Source organism: Megalobrama amblycephala, linkage group LG9 (assembly GCF_018812025.1).
Source record: "Megalobrama amblycephala isolate DHTTF-2021 linkage group LG9, ASM1881202v1, whole genome shotgun sequence".
NCBI lineage: Eukaryota > Metazoa > Chordata > Actinopteri > Cypriniformes > Xenocyprididae > Megalobrama > Megalobrama amblycephala.
Window position 1 is genome coordinate 14,411,643 of NC_063052.1, and position 16,370 is coordinate 14,428,012.

The 16,370-nt window shown below is 37.6% G+C and overlaps 1 protein-coding gene across 1 annotated transcript in view; it reads right to left on the reverse strand.

Moving 5' to 3' along the window:
* Positions 1-10,647: 10,647 nt before the first annotated feature.
* Positions 10,648-16,370, reverse strand: part of trps1 (trichorhinophalangeal syndrome I) — a 137,091-nt gene continuing 131,368 nt past the window's right edge. The window contains 1 exon segment of the mRNA XM_048201777.1: positions 10,648-14,106. Coding sequence (XP_048057734.1) covers positions 12,979-14,106 — 1,128 coding nt within the window. The 3' untranslated portion in view covers positions 10,648-12,978.

The following is a 16,370-nucleotide window of genomic DNA, read 5'->3' on the forward strand; positions in this document are numbered from 1 at the left end:
AGCCCACCTGATTTTAATTGTCATCACATTTTGTGTGACTGACCAGTTACACTTAACAGGGAGCGATTAGGGGAAAGGGCTGTCCTGACAAAATCTGCCACAGGAAATTAACTCCTTATTTGTGTCATGACTGATAATATGTCACTTAATAGCTTAATTACATGATAAATTAGCATTTGCTGAAACAAAAAAAGGGTTTGGTTTCATTGTGGAATCATAATTGAAAGGATGAAAAATAGCACTGGAAATCTGAGTCAACACTTGTAGATAAATGTCGGGGACAGTGTCTCCTTTTACAACCAAACCCCAGCACTGTCAGGGCACTATTTATTAGCTCAGCTCACAAATGTCAAATCTATATACTGTGCAGTTTCACTGGCGCTTACTAGTCGTTTTTCACTGGTGCGATCACGGCCTCTGGAATCCCAGATAAACGGGTCATCATCTCATCCGGGCCGGCTCCTTCATCTCTGAGGTCAAAGAGCTTATTACCTCTCTGAGAGCTTTATAAATAACAGCAATCGAAAAGAAACAAACAAATAAATAAATAAAAAGAAAGAAAAATACTTCTGAAGAATGAGTAGACTTCTCCTTCCAAAAAGTATCAATTGTTTTTTCTACTCATGACCTTCCACAAAATTATTGCAGTCAGTAGCCAAGCGAAATACACTGTAAAACTGTTTTGTAGGGTAACATAAAAAAAAAAGTATTTCATGCTAGGACAGATTATGACGTCAGTAGGCCCTGAGCACGTACACCACCTCACACGTGCCTGCACTGAAAGCCAGCAGTGTATTAAACACCGTTCAAATGAACAGCAAATTTAATGTCAACCACAACAATAATCATATTTGCATGTAGTGAGAATTTAATAAACAGAAACATTAAAAAATATATGTGGTCAAGTCAAGTAAGGGCAGTAAAGGAAATATTTGTGGACATCTGTGATCATGAGGTTTGGATAAAGATGTATATTACATCAGTTAAAGCACTTATAATATCATGGTTTATAACTTCTGAGCAGTAGGTGGTGCTATGACGAAACTCTGCATGCACCCTCAAGTCATGCCTGTGATGACATGTACCAAGTTTGGTGTCAATACACCAAATCATTGCGAAGATATCGCATCAAATTAATTTTTGCATGCTCACCATCAAATTCCTTGACGCGCTATACCAAAACGGATTGACCGATCAAAAATCATTTAATAACTTTTTGCCTGGAATGTGAGTAGATGCTACATACGAAATTTCGTTAAAATTGGACAAACACTGCAAAATTCAAAATGGCAGAAAATTGTGTTTCTAGGACTTGCGCGTCAAAAGTTATGAGCATAAACATGAGTGAATCTTTGAACTGTTGGTGGCGCTAGAGAGTTTGAGGTAGAGACTCTTTTTTGCTATGGTAACATTTCCGACGGTCCTCTATCTGTGTGCCATCTGTGTTTCTATCACGCTTGCAGTGTTTGCATGTTGAAACGAAGCAATTTAGTTTTCACTGTGTAAAAAACCCACGGAAACTACATTGTTCACATCAACGTTGTTGATATCTGTTTCATACATGATTTAATGACACGTTTACGAGACCGAACAAGCTGAACACAACACACTATTATTTACGTTCATCATCACAACATGCTGCCAATCCACACCTACAACAAGAGCATATGTTACAAACACAGGAAACGATATAAACAGCATTGCAATCATTTAAATAGCTAACTAAAATAAAAGATTAGGTGTTGCCTCAACTGATGAGTTTACTTCCGTCCAAGAAGAGTGTTCCACAACGCCATTAAAGTTGAGTTTTCTCACCAGCTGACATTGTATCCATTAAAGAAAATGAGTTTATTTTCCTTTTAATAGACCCACTTGGCTGCGGTTTTATTGAGTCTATGGTGAATTGTTTTAAACGTGCTGGCTTGCTTTATCCAATCATGTTCTCTCACCTGAGTGCTGAGCAAAAATTTTTTTTTTTTTTTTTTTTTTGAGTATTAATAAACTTATCAGTGCCCCCTGCTGGTCTGGCATTAAACTGTTTGTAGGTTTGTAGGAATATTGCAGCATTGATTATAAATGATTTATCTGTGATTCCTTGCACATCATTATTTTTTTAATTAATGTCCCCTCATAATCTTTAAAGGGGTGGATGATTATGATTTTACTTTTTTAACTTTAGTTAGTGTGTAATGTTGCTGTTTGATCATAAACAACATCTGCAAAGTTACAACACTCAAAGTTCAATGCAAAGGGAGATATTTTCTTTTACAGAAATCGCTGTTAAAGGACTACAACAAGCTTCTTCCCAGGATGGTGACATCACTAACCCTAAAATTTACATAAACCCCGCCCCCAAGAACACACAACAAAGGGGGTGAGGCCATGTTGGGCTGCTTTAGAGAAGAGGAAGAGTTGTTGTAGTAGAGTGTTGTTCATTTTACGCCACAAACGAGGGTCAATTCAATGCTGGATTTGCACAAAAGATGAACATGACGCCACATGCTAGTGGATGAGTTGAATCAACTCCACAGCAACTACATAAATTTATTCACTAACCATTCAGAAACGTCTAAAAGTTGTAACTTCTTCCTGAGTCTCTCCATCAGTGTCGACTCCGGTTTGAACAATGTAAGGCTGAACACCGTCGTCATTTTGGCTGCGTGAGATTCTCCAGCTTTGTTGTTGTTGAGCTGTTAAAGCTCCGCCCTCTTCTGGAAAGGGGGCTGGGAGCAGCAGCTCACTTGCATTTAAAGGGACACACACAAAAACGGCATGTTTTTGCTCACACCCAAATAGGGGCAAATTTGGCAAGCTATAATAAATGATCTGTGGGGTATTTTGAGCTGAAACTTCACAGACACATTCTGGAGACACCAGAGACTGGTGAAAGGGGCATTATAGGTCCCCTTTAAAATAACTCCCTCTTGCAGACATCTTTTCTTTGATGGCATATTTACTGGCGCGAGGGCGAGACAACCTGTCACTCACATGAGATCAACCAATAGCAAACCAAAACAATCCAATCAATTCCATACTGACAAAATTTGCAATACGTTTTTTCTTGTTCCAGAAGCCATTTCACTTGGATCTCAATGTCACGATAGGGAAGAAAAGACTATAACTTCCTTTCAATACTGATGAAAAGGTTTTTTTTTTTTACAGAGTGTAGCTTTTGGAAAAAAAAAAAAAAAAAAGTGTACATTGAACTGGAAACTGGTTACCTTTCAACAGTCGTCTTCTGTCTAGCTGTCTGACGCCTGTCATTCAGTGTCTGTGAGTTCAGGGCGAGTCAGGTCACTCATAAATCATTAATGTGGCCACGGTGTGCCTGCTCCAACATCTTCAGATGTCTCTGTCTCTGGGGACCATGTGGCCGCTGGTGACTCGTGACATTAGAGCAATGCGCATCCTCAGATTCTCCTTCCTCTATATCACAGACACCCAACCTGAGCTGGAGCGATTCTCATGACTAATGAGGTGCTAATTAGACAACATAGGCAGGGACGAAGAAGAAAGGCATCCAGTGACCCGCTGTCACAGAGTTATCTAAGGGTTAATTGCACACTTTGATAAGCCTGTATCAAAAATGGAGAATAACCTCAAGGAATTAAGATAAGTGCTATTTTAAAAGTGTTTGTGCTGTTATCGCATGTGCATAATTATTTTAGTCAAAAACAGTGCAGATAAAAAATAAATGATCAGCGGGCATGATTCATTCCTAGTGTTTTCCTTGTTCACTTCACAGTGATGTAACTGTTGCACTGCAATATTATTTATGCTACTCATTTTTAAAGTGGACCTATAATGCCCCTTTTACAAGATGTAATAAAGTCTCTGGTGTCTCCAGAATGTGTGTGTGAAGTTTCAGCTCAAAATCCCCCACAGATCATTTATTATAGCTTGTCAAATTTGCTCCGATTTGGGTGTGAGCAAAAACACACAATTTTTGTGTGTGTCCCTTTAAATTCAAATGAGCTGCTGCTCCCGCCCCCTTTCCAGAAGAGGGCGGAGCTTTAACAGCTCAACAACAACAAAGCTGGAGAATCTCACACAGCCAAAATGACGACGGTGTTCAGCCTTACATTGTTCAAACCGGAGTCGGACACTGATGGAGAGACTCAGGAAGAAGTTACAACTTTCAGAATGAAACTGGATGTTTCTGAATGGTTGCTCAAACAGCAACATTACACACTAACTAAAGTTAAAAAAGTGAAATGAACCCATGCATGTGAGTATGCACACTTTGTGTAAATTTGTTCAAAGTCAGAATGACTGCGCTAATCTTTTCTTCCCTATTGTTGTCGTATATCCAAGTGAAACGCTTCTCAAACAAGAACAAATATAGGGCGGGGCTTGATTTTGTCTGTGAGGAATTGATTGGATGGTTGTGGTTTGCTATTGGTGGATCTCATGTGATTGACCGGTTGTCCCACCCTCGTCATCAGAGAAGAGATGTCGCAGCAAGTTATTTTAATTCAAGATTACGAGGAATATGAACTTTTAAAAAAATAACGATGTGCACGGATAAGTCATTCATGATAAATACTGCAATATTCCATTAAAAAAATAAGAATAGTCAATTTTTATTTCACGGTGACATTAAAAACGTGCCAGCCTGAGGGTTTCATCCTCATCTGCTTTTATAAAGTTAACATTTTTAAAAGTCTTTTCTTGCCACAGTCACAACTGGGGTTGCCAAGCCGCTTTGGAACAATATGCATTGTTAAAAGTGCAATACAAATAAATGGAATTGAACAAATGCAATTTAAATGAGGGTGTTTTAGGTCAAGGCAACAGCTCCGGCCAAGTTTGTAATGACAATCTCACAATTTATATTCACAAAACTCATTCTCGTTCAATCTACGGTGTTCCTCCTCTCCAGACCTGCCCGGTGATGAATACGGCATGAGTGAAAATTAGCTAGTCCTCTGCAAAGAACGCTGATGGAATGAGTACAGCTGGTAAAAAGTAAAAAAATAACAAAATCTGAAGGGCACTGAACAAGGTGCATTGTGTATCAATGAGCAATGGCACTTTAGAACGCCTGCGCAGCCGGACACAGGTCAGTCGAGTAGCCGTGTTTTACCAAGATAAAGGCCTGTGCCCAGCGTGCATAATCATCCTGTTATGATAAAGCCCATTGTGTACAATTGTCCATTGTGATTTAAATTATAAAAAGGCAGGAGATAGGAATATCTTCACTTGGACTTGAGGAGGCAAAACACTGTGGGATCTCAAAGTTATTTCTTCTTATCGGTGAATGGGACAATGTCCTCGCCGTCCTGCTAATTGATACTGACTGAGTTATAAGAGCACAGAAAGGAAGAGGCAAAAATAACAAGAAGAACAATATTAGTTTCTGTTTGGATGTTGCTGGCCTATGACAATATTCATTTCTTAATTGGTGTTTTGAGTGGGGTAATTGCCCACAACTAGAACTTAGTGCAGTTTTAGTGTCAAAAAGTGCCATTTGGCTGCAGACCAATCGTTAACATTTGCCCGGGGAAAGAAAAATTCCTGTTTAATTAATGATTTCAGCCTGAAGTTAACTTTTAAATTGGTAGTGTATATGTAAACATAAATATATTTATATATCCAAAACCAGCCTCCACCCCAGATGACCTGAGAAAGTAGCAATGTTGGACCAAAATTAAGACTTTCGTCCATATTTGACGAATATATATATTTTTTGCTCACCAAGGCTGTATTTATTTGATCAAAAATACAGTAAAAACAGTGAAATAATATTACAGTTTAAAATAACCATTTTCTTTGTGAATATATTGTAAAAATGTAATTTATTCCTGTGATCAAAGCTGAATTTTCAGCATCATTACTCCAGTCTTCAGTGTCACATGATCCTTCAGAAATCATTCTAATATGATGATTTGCTGCTCAAGAAACATTTATGATTATTATCAATGTTGAAAACAGTTATTCTGCTTCATATTTTATTTTTTTCAGGATTATTTGATGAATAGAAAGTTCAAAAGAACAGCATTTATTTAAAATAGAAATCTTTTTTAACATTTTTAAATGTCTTTAGTGTCACTTTTGATCACTTTAATATGCCCTTGCTCAATAAAAGTATATATATGCATAAATACAAAAATCGTATTGACCCCAAACTTTTGAACAGTAGTATGCATAGATATTTGTATATCCAAACCAACCCATATCTCCACCCCAAATGACCTGAGAAGTGACATATAGGATGAAGATGTTTGATATTCAAGGACTTCCTCCATCTTTGACAGAATATTGTTTACATGCAAAGCGACCTCTTTGGCTGATAGATAATCGAACTGCTCACCAAGGGCATGCAACTGATTAAAACTAAGCAATTGAGGAGAAAAACATCATTGGCCTTGGGTGCTATACCCTCAAATCAAGGCTTCATGTCAAGTCTTGCTTTTCTATTAGCAGGTAAAGCAGGAAAAAAAAGAGGAAGTTTAAAATTAAAACAGCAAGAATGTATGTTAGAAAGGTAACAAGAACTGGAGTTGATTTAATCGCTTAATTGTTAACAGAAATCTGTTTTTCTATCCATTGATTTGTCCAAAACTGTTATCTGCACATAGATACACATGCCCGAGGCTCAGTCTGAGACTCTGAGTACTTGACCACACATGCAGGACTAGAGACGAGATGAATGATACTGACGGATCTTTGTGCTGTCAGACGTGATTCATTTCTGATTGTGATATTCTCACTTTCAGATCATGCAATCTGTCCATTGGCTTCAAGCTATCTGAACTTACAGTCAGCTAACATTGGCTACTGTTCCCACGTCTATATAAAATGTTCAGATGATGCTATAATGACAACATTTTCAGTGTTTTTAGAAATGTAAACATAATCACACCATGTTGGTTTAATTGGCCAGAGGAGAACTCCTAAAAAGTCACACTAAATACTGATTTTTGCTTAAAGAAGCTATTTTGTTCAGATTTTTTTTTAAAAAACATTTTGTGTACATATTTCCTGTATTTTCTGTTTGTATCTTAATAAAGAGACCGAAAAATAAATATGAATATTCATTAAAACATTGGTAAAACAACAAAGTTGGTGGTGGCCTAAGACTTTTGCATATTATATTCTTGCTGCTGATTGGCTACTACCTTCCTAAACTTCCTCTATACTTCATATACATATCCACTGCTTTTGCGCATATATATATATATATATATATATATATATATATATATATATATCAAATACATACATTTATATATATATATATCAAATACATACATTATACATATATATATATACAAATACATACATATATATATATATATATATATATATATATATATATATATATATATCAAATACATACATTTTTTATATATATATCAAATACATAAATTTATATATATGTATATATATATCTCAAATAAATACATTTTTTTTCTATTACAGAAATATTCTTATTTTTTTAAATAAATTATATGTATGTATAAATGATTAGTTTTTAAAAGTATTTTGTTATAAAGTGAATGTCTTAATTACACCATGTTTTTACATTATTAACCATTCAATAATTAATTATAATTTTAAGAATTTGATCTATGCATTATTTAGCAGTATCACACAAGCATGAATACAATTGTAAAAATAATTTAGTTTTTGATTGTTTTATAAAATATTATAAATTATTATTATTTTTTTTTTTTAAATAAAGCCGGAGGAAGTCCTCCCGTCACCAGGAGTTTGATTGACAGGCGATATAACCAATCATAATGGCAAATCCGCCCTTATTTATCAGACATTTAACAACATTCCTTCTGATGTTCATTCTTGTTTATTTGATGCTATAAATGAACCAGTAGGAAGAGATGATCGGTTCGCTACAACACATTAAAGAGCCACAAAATGGTATTTATTGTTTAAGTTTCTCTAAAAATTACAAAAGACTTTGTTTCATATCAAAAGTAACTTGACGTGTTGTCAGCGTTCTCTTTGCTCCACAATGTATCTTTCACTGCATGAGAACATAGCAACAGTAACTAACGGCGGCGGGTCATTGTGATTGGTCAATTTACGTTTGTTTAATATATTATCTGTCTATATAATAGGTTTTCTCAAACTGCACATTCATATACATCATTCATGATGTCTTCGCAGGCTTCTTCAGCAGAGCTTTACGGAGTATAAAGTATCAAACTCCAAGAGTCCAGAAGCCAGACAAGCTCTGCGGCATCAAAGCTTTCCTGAAGCTCCTCCATCCGAGTGACAGTCACTCACAGAATCCCACAGTGAGCAGAGCTGACCAGCTTCATGTCCAGAAGAGTCCTGTGAGGGCTGCCTTCAAAGAGTCTCGACAACATCCACTGGCCGAGCACTCTGAGGTCAGGGACCTTTCCTCAAGGTTTGGACGGCCTTTGACTTTGAAGGTGAGTAAAGAGTTAGTGGGACAAAAATAAGAAAGAGCAGAAGGAAAAATGGAGGCCATGGACATTTCCATTTGCAGCTGTCACTAAGAGAACCTTTGCAGAAAGGGTTACGGCAGCTGTGGATAGCATTCATCTTCACCTTTATCTCAGAGGAGTGTTTTGAAATTGAATCAACTTGCACAGAAAAAGCAAAATCAAAAGGAGCGAAGTTATTGACTTTGATTTTGCTTTTTTTTGTCCAAGTTCCATGCAATATGGCCTTAACGACGAGTGACTTGAGGCAAAAATCTATTTTGCCATTCACTGAAAAATATATTTTATAACAAGATGATTAAGCTTTAAAATCTATAATAATCTATAAATCTAAATTAAATCTATCTGTGAGGGGCGTATTATGCTTTAAAATATATACAATAAACTAGATTTTATGAAAACGTACTTTTTTAATTCACTGAAATTAGTTTATTAACTCATAATAGTATATAGTTAAACTATAAAATACAGTTTGTATACACACACACACACACACACACACACACACACACACACACATATATATATATACATATATATATATTTATATAAAAATTGTAAAACTGTAAAAATTGTCTTTTGAAGTACAAAGAAAATGCTACTAAATACTATAAATAGAAGAACATACTATTTATTTCTACTTTCATGTTTAATGCAATGTTACTTGCAGTTTATTTGTAATTGTGAAATTTCCAAACAATTTCTGAGTGAAAAATTGCTTCTACAGCATTTTTTTTTTTTCAGTTTATACACAATATATAATTGTTTATAAATGTTTTTTTTCTAATTCACTGGAATAAGGTATATGGTCGAACGTCACATGACCAAACCGGAAAACTGGTCTCATTGCATCCGCTTGTCAGAAAAAGCATATCTATGGACTTTTAAGGTAATCAGCGAATCTACCTAGTTCACATTGTTACAGGTGTTTTATTCTATTAAAAATCTAAATGTTAGTGTGAAGAAGAAAACTGAAAAAAGCTTATGTGCATATGCGGGGGACATCAGTTATGCTCATCTTTGCTCGTTCCTTTTAAGTTATCTTGAATAAAACAGCTCATTTTTTCATGAAGCACATTCAAAAGACCTAAACCGGAAGTGATCTGATCTGTTTTACAGAATACGGAAGTTAGATTGCGCATAACACCTATGAGCTCAACTCATATTAATAGGTTTTCTGAGATTTCACATACTTCCTTGCTGTCTGTCAGGATGTCACCTTTTTCTTTGAATATCTGGAAAACGTGTCTTGACTTTGATATAAGACACATATGGAAATGAATCTCTGTAGATGCATGTAACTCTGTATCCTTCAGTGCTTTAGACTGCAACCCTGCCCTGAATGACTGTATATAACGAGCCTTTAACCAACAGCCTTGTAGGACAAGAGACAAAACAATTGGATGGCGATCAATAGCCGTTCCACACAGTACTGTGAGAGGTCAGAGGTTTCATTTGGGTTGTATGTCATGTGACACGGCGAGCACAGGGATACTGCTGCAATCCTCTGACTCAAGTTCATCAGCCGTCAGAAGGTTAGATCCAGCTCTCCGGATTGAACAGAATAATCAATAGAGCTGGGCATCACCGGACCGAACATTGAACCGGGAACTCAGAGCGGAGATGGTGAAATAACAGGGAAAAAATAATGAAAATCAGGTTTTCCTTTGTTAATTAACTTTAACTAAATGAATAGAAAAAGCGAACATATGCAACTCACTTGTGCAAGATGGATGAAGGCTCTGTGTCGGATTGCTTATATTCCTCTATTGTTAGTTTCTTTGGATAAAAGCATCTGCTAAATGCATAAATGTAAATTAAGTTGAGCAAAAGTGGCAAAACAAACATTTAAAAAAGACAAAAGATTTCCATTTTTAAATAAATGTGAAAAAAAATAAAAAATAAAAAAAGATAATATATATATATTTTTTTTCTTGAGCAGCAAATCAGCATATTAGATTGATTTCTGAAGGATCATATGACACTTTGATCACAGGAATACGTTACATTTTTACAATATATTCACTTAGAAAACAGTTATTTTAAATGGAAATACCATTTTACAAAATGACTGTATTTTTTGATAAAAAAAAAAATAAAAAAATGCAGCCTTGGTGACCAGAACTAACATTAACGAATAAATTGCAATGAATTTATAAAATCACAACGATTTTAAAGAAAACATTCTGATGATACACAATAAGGTACACAGATAATTGCTAAAATGTTTTATTATTTTATTATTATTATCATTATTATCATCGTCATCATCATTATTATTCAAGTTTAGATGTAACAGACATCTTTGCCCTCTTTATTGAATCTTTTTGCATGTAAAAACCTACCACACAAAAAAATGAAAGAAAGAAAAAAACAAAACAAAAAGTTAAGGTGGCAGCTGAAAAAAAAAAAAAAAAAAAAGAAAATCCTAAAATCATCATCTATGCACTTTAAATGCAGCAAGTGTAAAAACAATAACATTCTAAGAATAATGGTTAAAACATTTACATATTTATGCCCTTCGCCTTGACCAAACAAGCTTCCAGGCTCCATCAAATACTCCTTGTGTTTCAATATTGCTAAGACCTTCGAACATAGGCAAGATCTCATTCATTTATTATAATGCAGTACCTGTACTTAGCATGCTAATAACACATTTCATCTTTCTTCTTTTGCAACAGAGTAACTGAAGTGCAAGCATTAACATTTTCAAATTAAAATGAACATTTAGAGACAAAAAAAATAAAAATAAACAATCTTATGTTATTTAATACCCAACTGTATAAAAGCGACGGTTTATAATGATTTCAGTTATTTTTAAGAGGCATTTGCAGTTAAGCAGCGTTGTAAGGCTAGGTTCGGAGAAAGACGGAGAGAGCAAACGAGACGTTTTGAGCCTCGACCTCTCCCCGTTTCCCCAGTTCATATAAATAATGTCTGAAATCAGACCAGGCCCAACTCACTGAACCTGCGGCCATGAAAAGGAGCGAACGTGGAGGAGAAGCACAACACAAAGTTGCTCGCAAACAATCTGGGAGGGTTCAAATGATTTTTCCCTATTCAAATAAAATGGAAAACTGAGATGCAGCATAAACAGCTTCAAAACATATCAAGCGCTTGACTTGATAAATCACGTTTGGATTATTTCTGAGCTCATTATTACTTAGAAACAGACGCGTTGTTCAGTCGCTCAGGTAGACGGTTGTCCACTCGCCTCCACATGATAAAAATTGCAAAAGGAGCATAAAGTACAGCTGGGTGAAACAACAATATAAATAACAATGTTATGCCTCTTTGAGACAACTGCCATCGAAAGGCACCAGAAACACCTGCAGTTATTAAGTTTCATCAACAGTACACAGAATCATTTTAAATTTAAGGTGTTTTCAACTGCTCTTTAGAATTAAAGGTGGAACGATATATTTAGACTGGCAGAAAGTTATTATTTTTTATATTACAGAGCACTGGCTCCCATAAAATGACCAAATAAAGCCCAGCCCGATCGGCTTCCATTGAATGTTCGCTATCAGAAGAGCAGGAGAAAAATACAGGAAGGCTTCAGTCCGATACAAGAAGCTTCTTCATCGACTACAAAGCACAAGAACATGGTAACAGAAGATGACAATGCTTGGAATGAATTGTGGCCAAACATAAAAAAAAAAAAAAAAAAAAACATAGTACTTTTAATATTCCACCTTTGGAGGAAAGGAAATTGAATTGTCTTACTGTTTTCGTGAAAAAAAAAAAAAAGGTGTTGCTTCATTACGTCGTTTGCTACATTTGCAAATGTAAACGTTTGTCAGAGCCAAACTCCAGGCCCTTATTCAGATGCAAGTTCAATGTTGCATATCAACATCTCATGTAGAAAATACTTTGTACAATATATCAGGCACTGATAATGTGATTTTACTATTAACAACCTAGAAAAAAATATGTTTTTATTCCTTCCCAAATTTCTAGAGTAATAAGAATTGCATCCCAGCAACTAAGGCAGCAGCTTAAAAGTTCTGATGGAATTCTGTGACTTGAGTTACCTAACTTCAAAAAAAAAACATAAACATAAGACATTTAGTATGTTAACTAGACTATAAACTAATGTTGTCTATTCAGCCATACACACTCCCTGAGGATGCTGGATGTTTGTTTGAGGACGACAGTCATTTATGCTGTTGCCATAGTGACAGACGACCTACACCGAGCCACACATGCAGAAACACATCCTCATTTTTACCAGAACCAGAGAACTTTTCATAAACACAACGACGACGACGAGAAACGAGTAGATGTACCTTGCTTGCTGAACTGCCTTGTCGAAAATTACACATCTGGACTAACGAAAATATATAGCTACATGTACCGATGTCTTCAAAAAAAACAGTTTTGTTCGTTAAAAGTGTGTTTGTGTTTGGGAGCTCCCACAGAAATGCTATGCTGACTCAAGTTTCTAGCATTGGCTGCTTAGGCACCTTGATCCGTCTTGGCACGTCAATGGATTCATTCGTACGAGCGCTGCTCTAGTTGTGCTCGGACTGCGGGTCCGTAAAGCTCATTGGTTAGAGGGGTTGGCGTTGGCCTCGGGGGCGGCCCGGTGGAGGCCTCGCTGGATGTGAGTTGTGAAATCGTACTTATCGGAGCAAGCGTGCAGGCAGATGCTGCACTGGAAGGGCCCGCCCTCACCGTGGCAGCTCATGTGCAGGGCGTACAGGACCTCGTCCAGGAAGACGATGCCACAGTGGGCACATTTGCTGGAGAGGTCATCTTGCGTGGCCTGATCGACCTTCTCCGGTTTGGGGACTTGCGAAGTCTCTTCGGCTTCCTCCGGCTGATCCGTCTCCCGCTCCCTGTCGGAGGCAGGAGACCCCCGGCTTTCCTTGGTGGCGAGAGTCCCGTTGGGCGTCGGACTGGGTTTGGAATGTTTCATGGCCAGGTCGAGAGGCGTGTCGCTCTCGGGTCCGGAAGGGGTCGGCGGGGGGAAATGAGGCGGTAAGCTGAAAGTAGGGTAAGGCACAAAGCTTTGGCACGGATTGGGAAGGCCGGTCACGGGGCTCAGGTAGTGGCCCGGGTTGCCCGGCACAGACATCTTGTACTTAGTCCAGAAGCGCAACCAGTCCGTTTCGTTTTGCAGGTCGTTGTGGAGGAAGGGTAGGCTGAAGAACGGGTACTGGTACTTCTCGATGGGGCTCCCTGGAGGAGAGTAGCTGGCCTGCTTCGACGGACGCATGTACTTCTCGATAGGGCTGCCCCGCTCCGAACCACCCTTGCCGTCCCCGCCTTGGGGTCCCGCGCCGAGCCCGTTTCCCTCTGCCCCTCCGTCCGCCGGGCTCTTGTGCATATGCAGCGGCGGCATACGCTTGTGGATCTCCAGCGTCTGGTTGACGAGGAACGCGTGGGTGGAGCGGGGGCTAGGGTGACTTTTGGGTCCCGAGGGGCCGTAAGACTCATATTTGCCCAACTGGGCTTGGGTCTCGGCACGTGATAAAGACCCATCGGATCCCGTTTCCTCAGTCCTCCTCTCTAAGGGGCTGCCGTTGAGACGCTCCTCGCTGTTGACGCGCTGCTGCTTGGACCCGACCTGCTCAGGCGGGACGGGGTCAGGGTTCAGGCGCTTGCGCGTCCGTCGACGGATGATCTGCTCGCCGTTGTTTTGCTTGATAATGTTCAGCGGTCTGGGGGTCTGAAAAAGAGATGAAATTGATGAAAACCTAGTTGTTTGGCATTATCTTATTTATTTTATTCATAAAACTTAATATTTATGAATTAGTGATTAACAATTCATTATATTTATGAATTATTAGCTATATCTGTGTTGGACATGATTCTTATTTTTCCCATCTATAAATGTATTCAAATATACAAAAATTCAAAGAGGTGTAGAGTTTTTAATTATTATTTACTCGATAGTAAAACCTCAACCATCATAAACAGTTAAAACAACAAGAATACAAAGGAAACATTTCCAATTTGCAACCAGAGGGTCTATGTTAAAAGTGCTTAAAATGTAATACTTGATTTGGTATATATATATATATATATATATATATATTCAGGGTGCGATTTGTGAAAAAAAAAAAAAAGAGGGGGGGGGGTGTTTTGAATTTTTTTTTTTTTTTTTTTTAATTTAAAAACCGCAGTAGAGCTATATATTATTTTTGGCAGCTGTTACAGAAACATTTTTACAAAAAATATTCTGATTTAACCTTGAGATTTGAAGTATTATATTCATGTATATTCACAATGACACTAATAATTCTTAATTTCTGACAGAAATGCAAAATCAATCTGTAGTTATTAATAGAATAACGAGACACAAACCTTTACATTCAATCGCGTTTGGTCCCATTTATTTTTGATCACAGTGCATGCACATATAAACCTTTAGTCCCAAAGTGCGCACATTTGGAGAAATGCACATTTACCTCATATTTCATTAGACAGAATATAAGCCGGGTTTCATAATTACAGAGGTCAGAAAATGTAGTTTGCTAGGGGGGTACGGGGGCATGCTTCCCTGAGAAAATTTAGATTTCCCTGGTGTACATATGTGCGTTTTTAAGACATTTTAAGGCCAACAAATTGGATAACAATAGCTTTAAATCCATGTCAACAAATACATACATGCATGCATGCACAGTTTTGAGGCAGCTTTAATCGCATGTTTGGTAATTTCATGACTTAACTTAACAACAGAACAATAACTGTCAATGCTCGTAGTTTCTTTTGCACTTTATTTAAGCTATAATAAAATTATTATGCAGTGCGCGCCGGCGCATTTGTGCATGTAATTGTTGAGTGTATATAAATGTATATAAATGTATATATATATATATATATACACATATTATATATACACACATTTTTTTTCCCCCAATCTGTGTGAACCAAACAAAAAAATACTCACACATGCTTCCCTGTGTGTGAGTGAGATTGAACCAGATCCATTTACTGCCTCATAAATAGGTCTCTGATCTAATATTGTAATTTCAGTCAAATGATTCATCCCTTCTGGGACTCAGAGGACACACTCCTGTAATTAGGCTGGTTAGCATAATAATCTGCCATCAAATGGCTATTAATTACTGCTTTATTTTCACTGGACTACATAGCCTAGCTCAAAAATCAAGGTAGTACAGTGAGTTCACAAATACAAATGAGCAAATCTACAGAAGTGATTTTCAGCCTGACTGCCAGAAAGAGACAGAAATTGACAAGTGGAACTGTTATCAATTGAGCTACTTTACGAGAAAAAGCCCGAGGTAACCATATGTTCATTGTCATTTCTCATCCTTTACGTCTACGCTAAAATGGAAACTACTGTGGTTGGAGAGATGTGAGATATGCATATTTCCTTTGGTGGCAGACCTGCAACAGGAGGGAAAGAATGGAGCACTTGTCTGTAATCTATTTTTCTGAGCTCAAGATTCCATCCTGGTAGGCAGTGGCTCGGGGGGAAAACTTCAGTAAGGTGACGCAACTCATCTAGTCTTCTGCTACGCTGCCAGACACATTCTTCCAAGTCCCCGCTTGATGCAGAGATCACCCACGGCTCACCCAGAGCCAGAGATAATTGGCAGAAGAACCACGTCACCCCCCTCTACCAGCACCTTCTGACTGCTTGTTGACTTTGAGGTAGAGGCACATCGCGAGAATCAATCATGTATGGTCGCCGCTTGCATTTGTAGCACCCAGATCCACAGTCAAGTACCTAGGCTAAGGAAAACAATCCCTTTCAGAGAAGGGGAGGCTCGGGATGGCTGAGTGTTTCGGTATGACAGAAGGAACTTATTTCTCTGGTACTCATTTTCCCATTAAATGCTGGAAAAATAATTTATGCAAAAATGTAGTTCGAACAAAGCCGCCTCAATCTAGCCTTTGGCTCCGCACCATATGTTCTAGGGGAAGAAACAGGAGATGCATATTTTCAAGAATGTTTGACCGGAG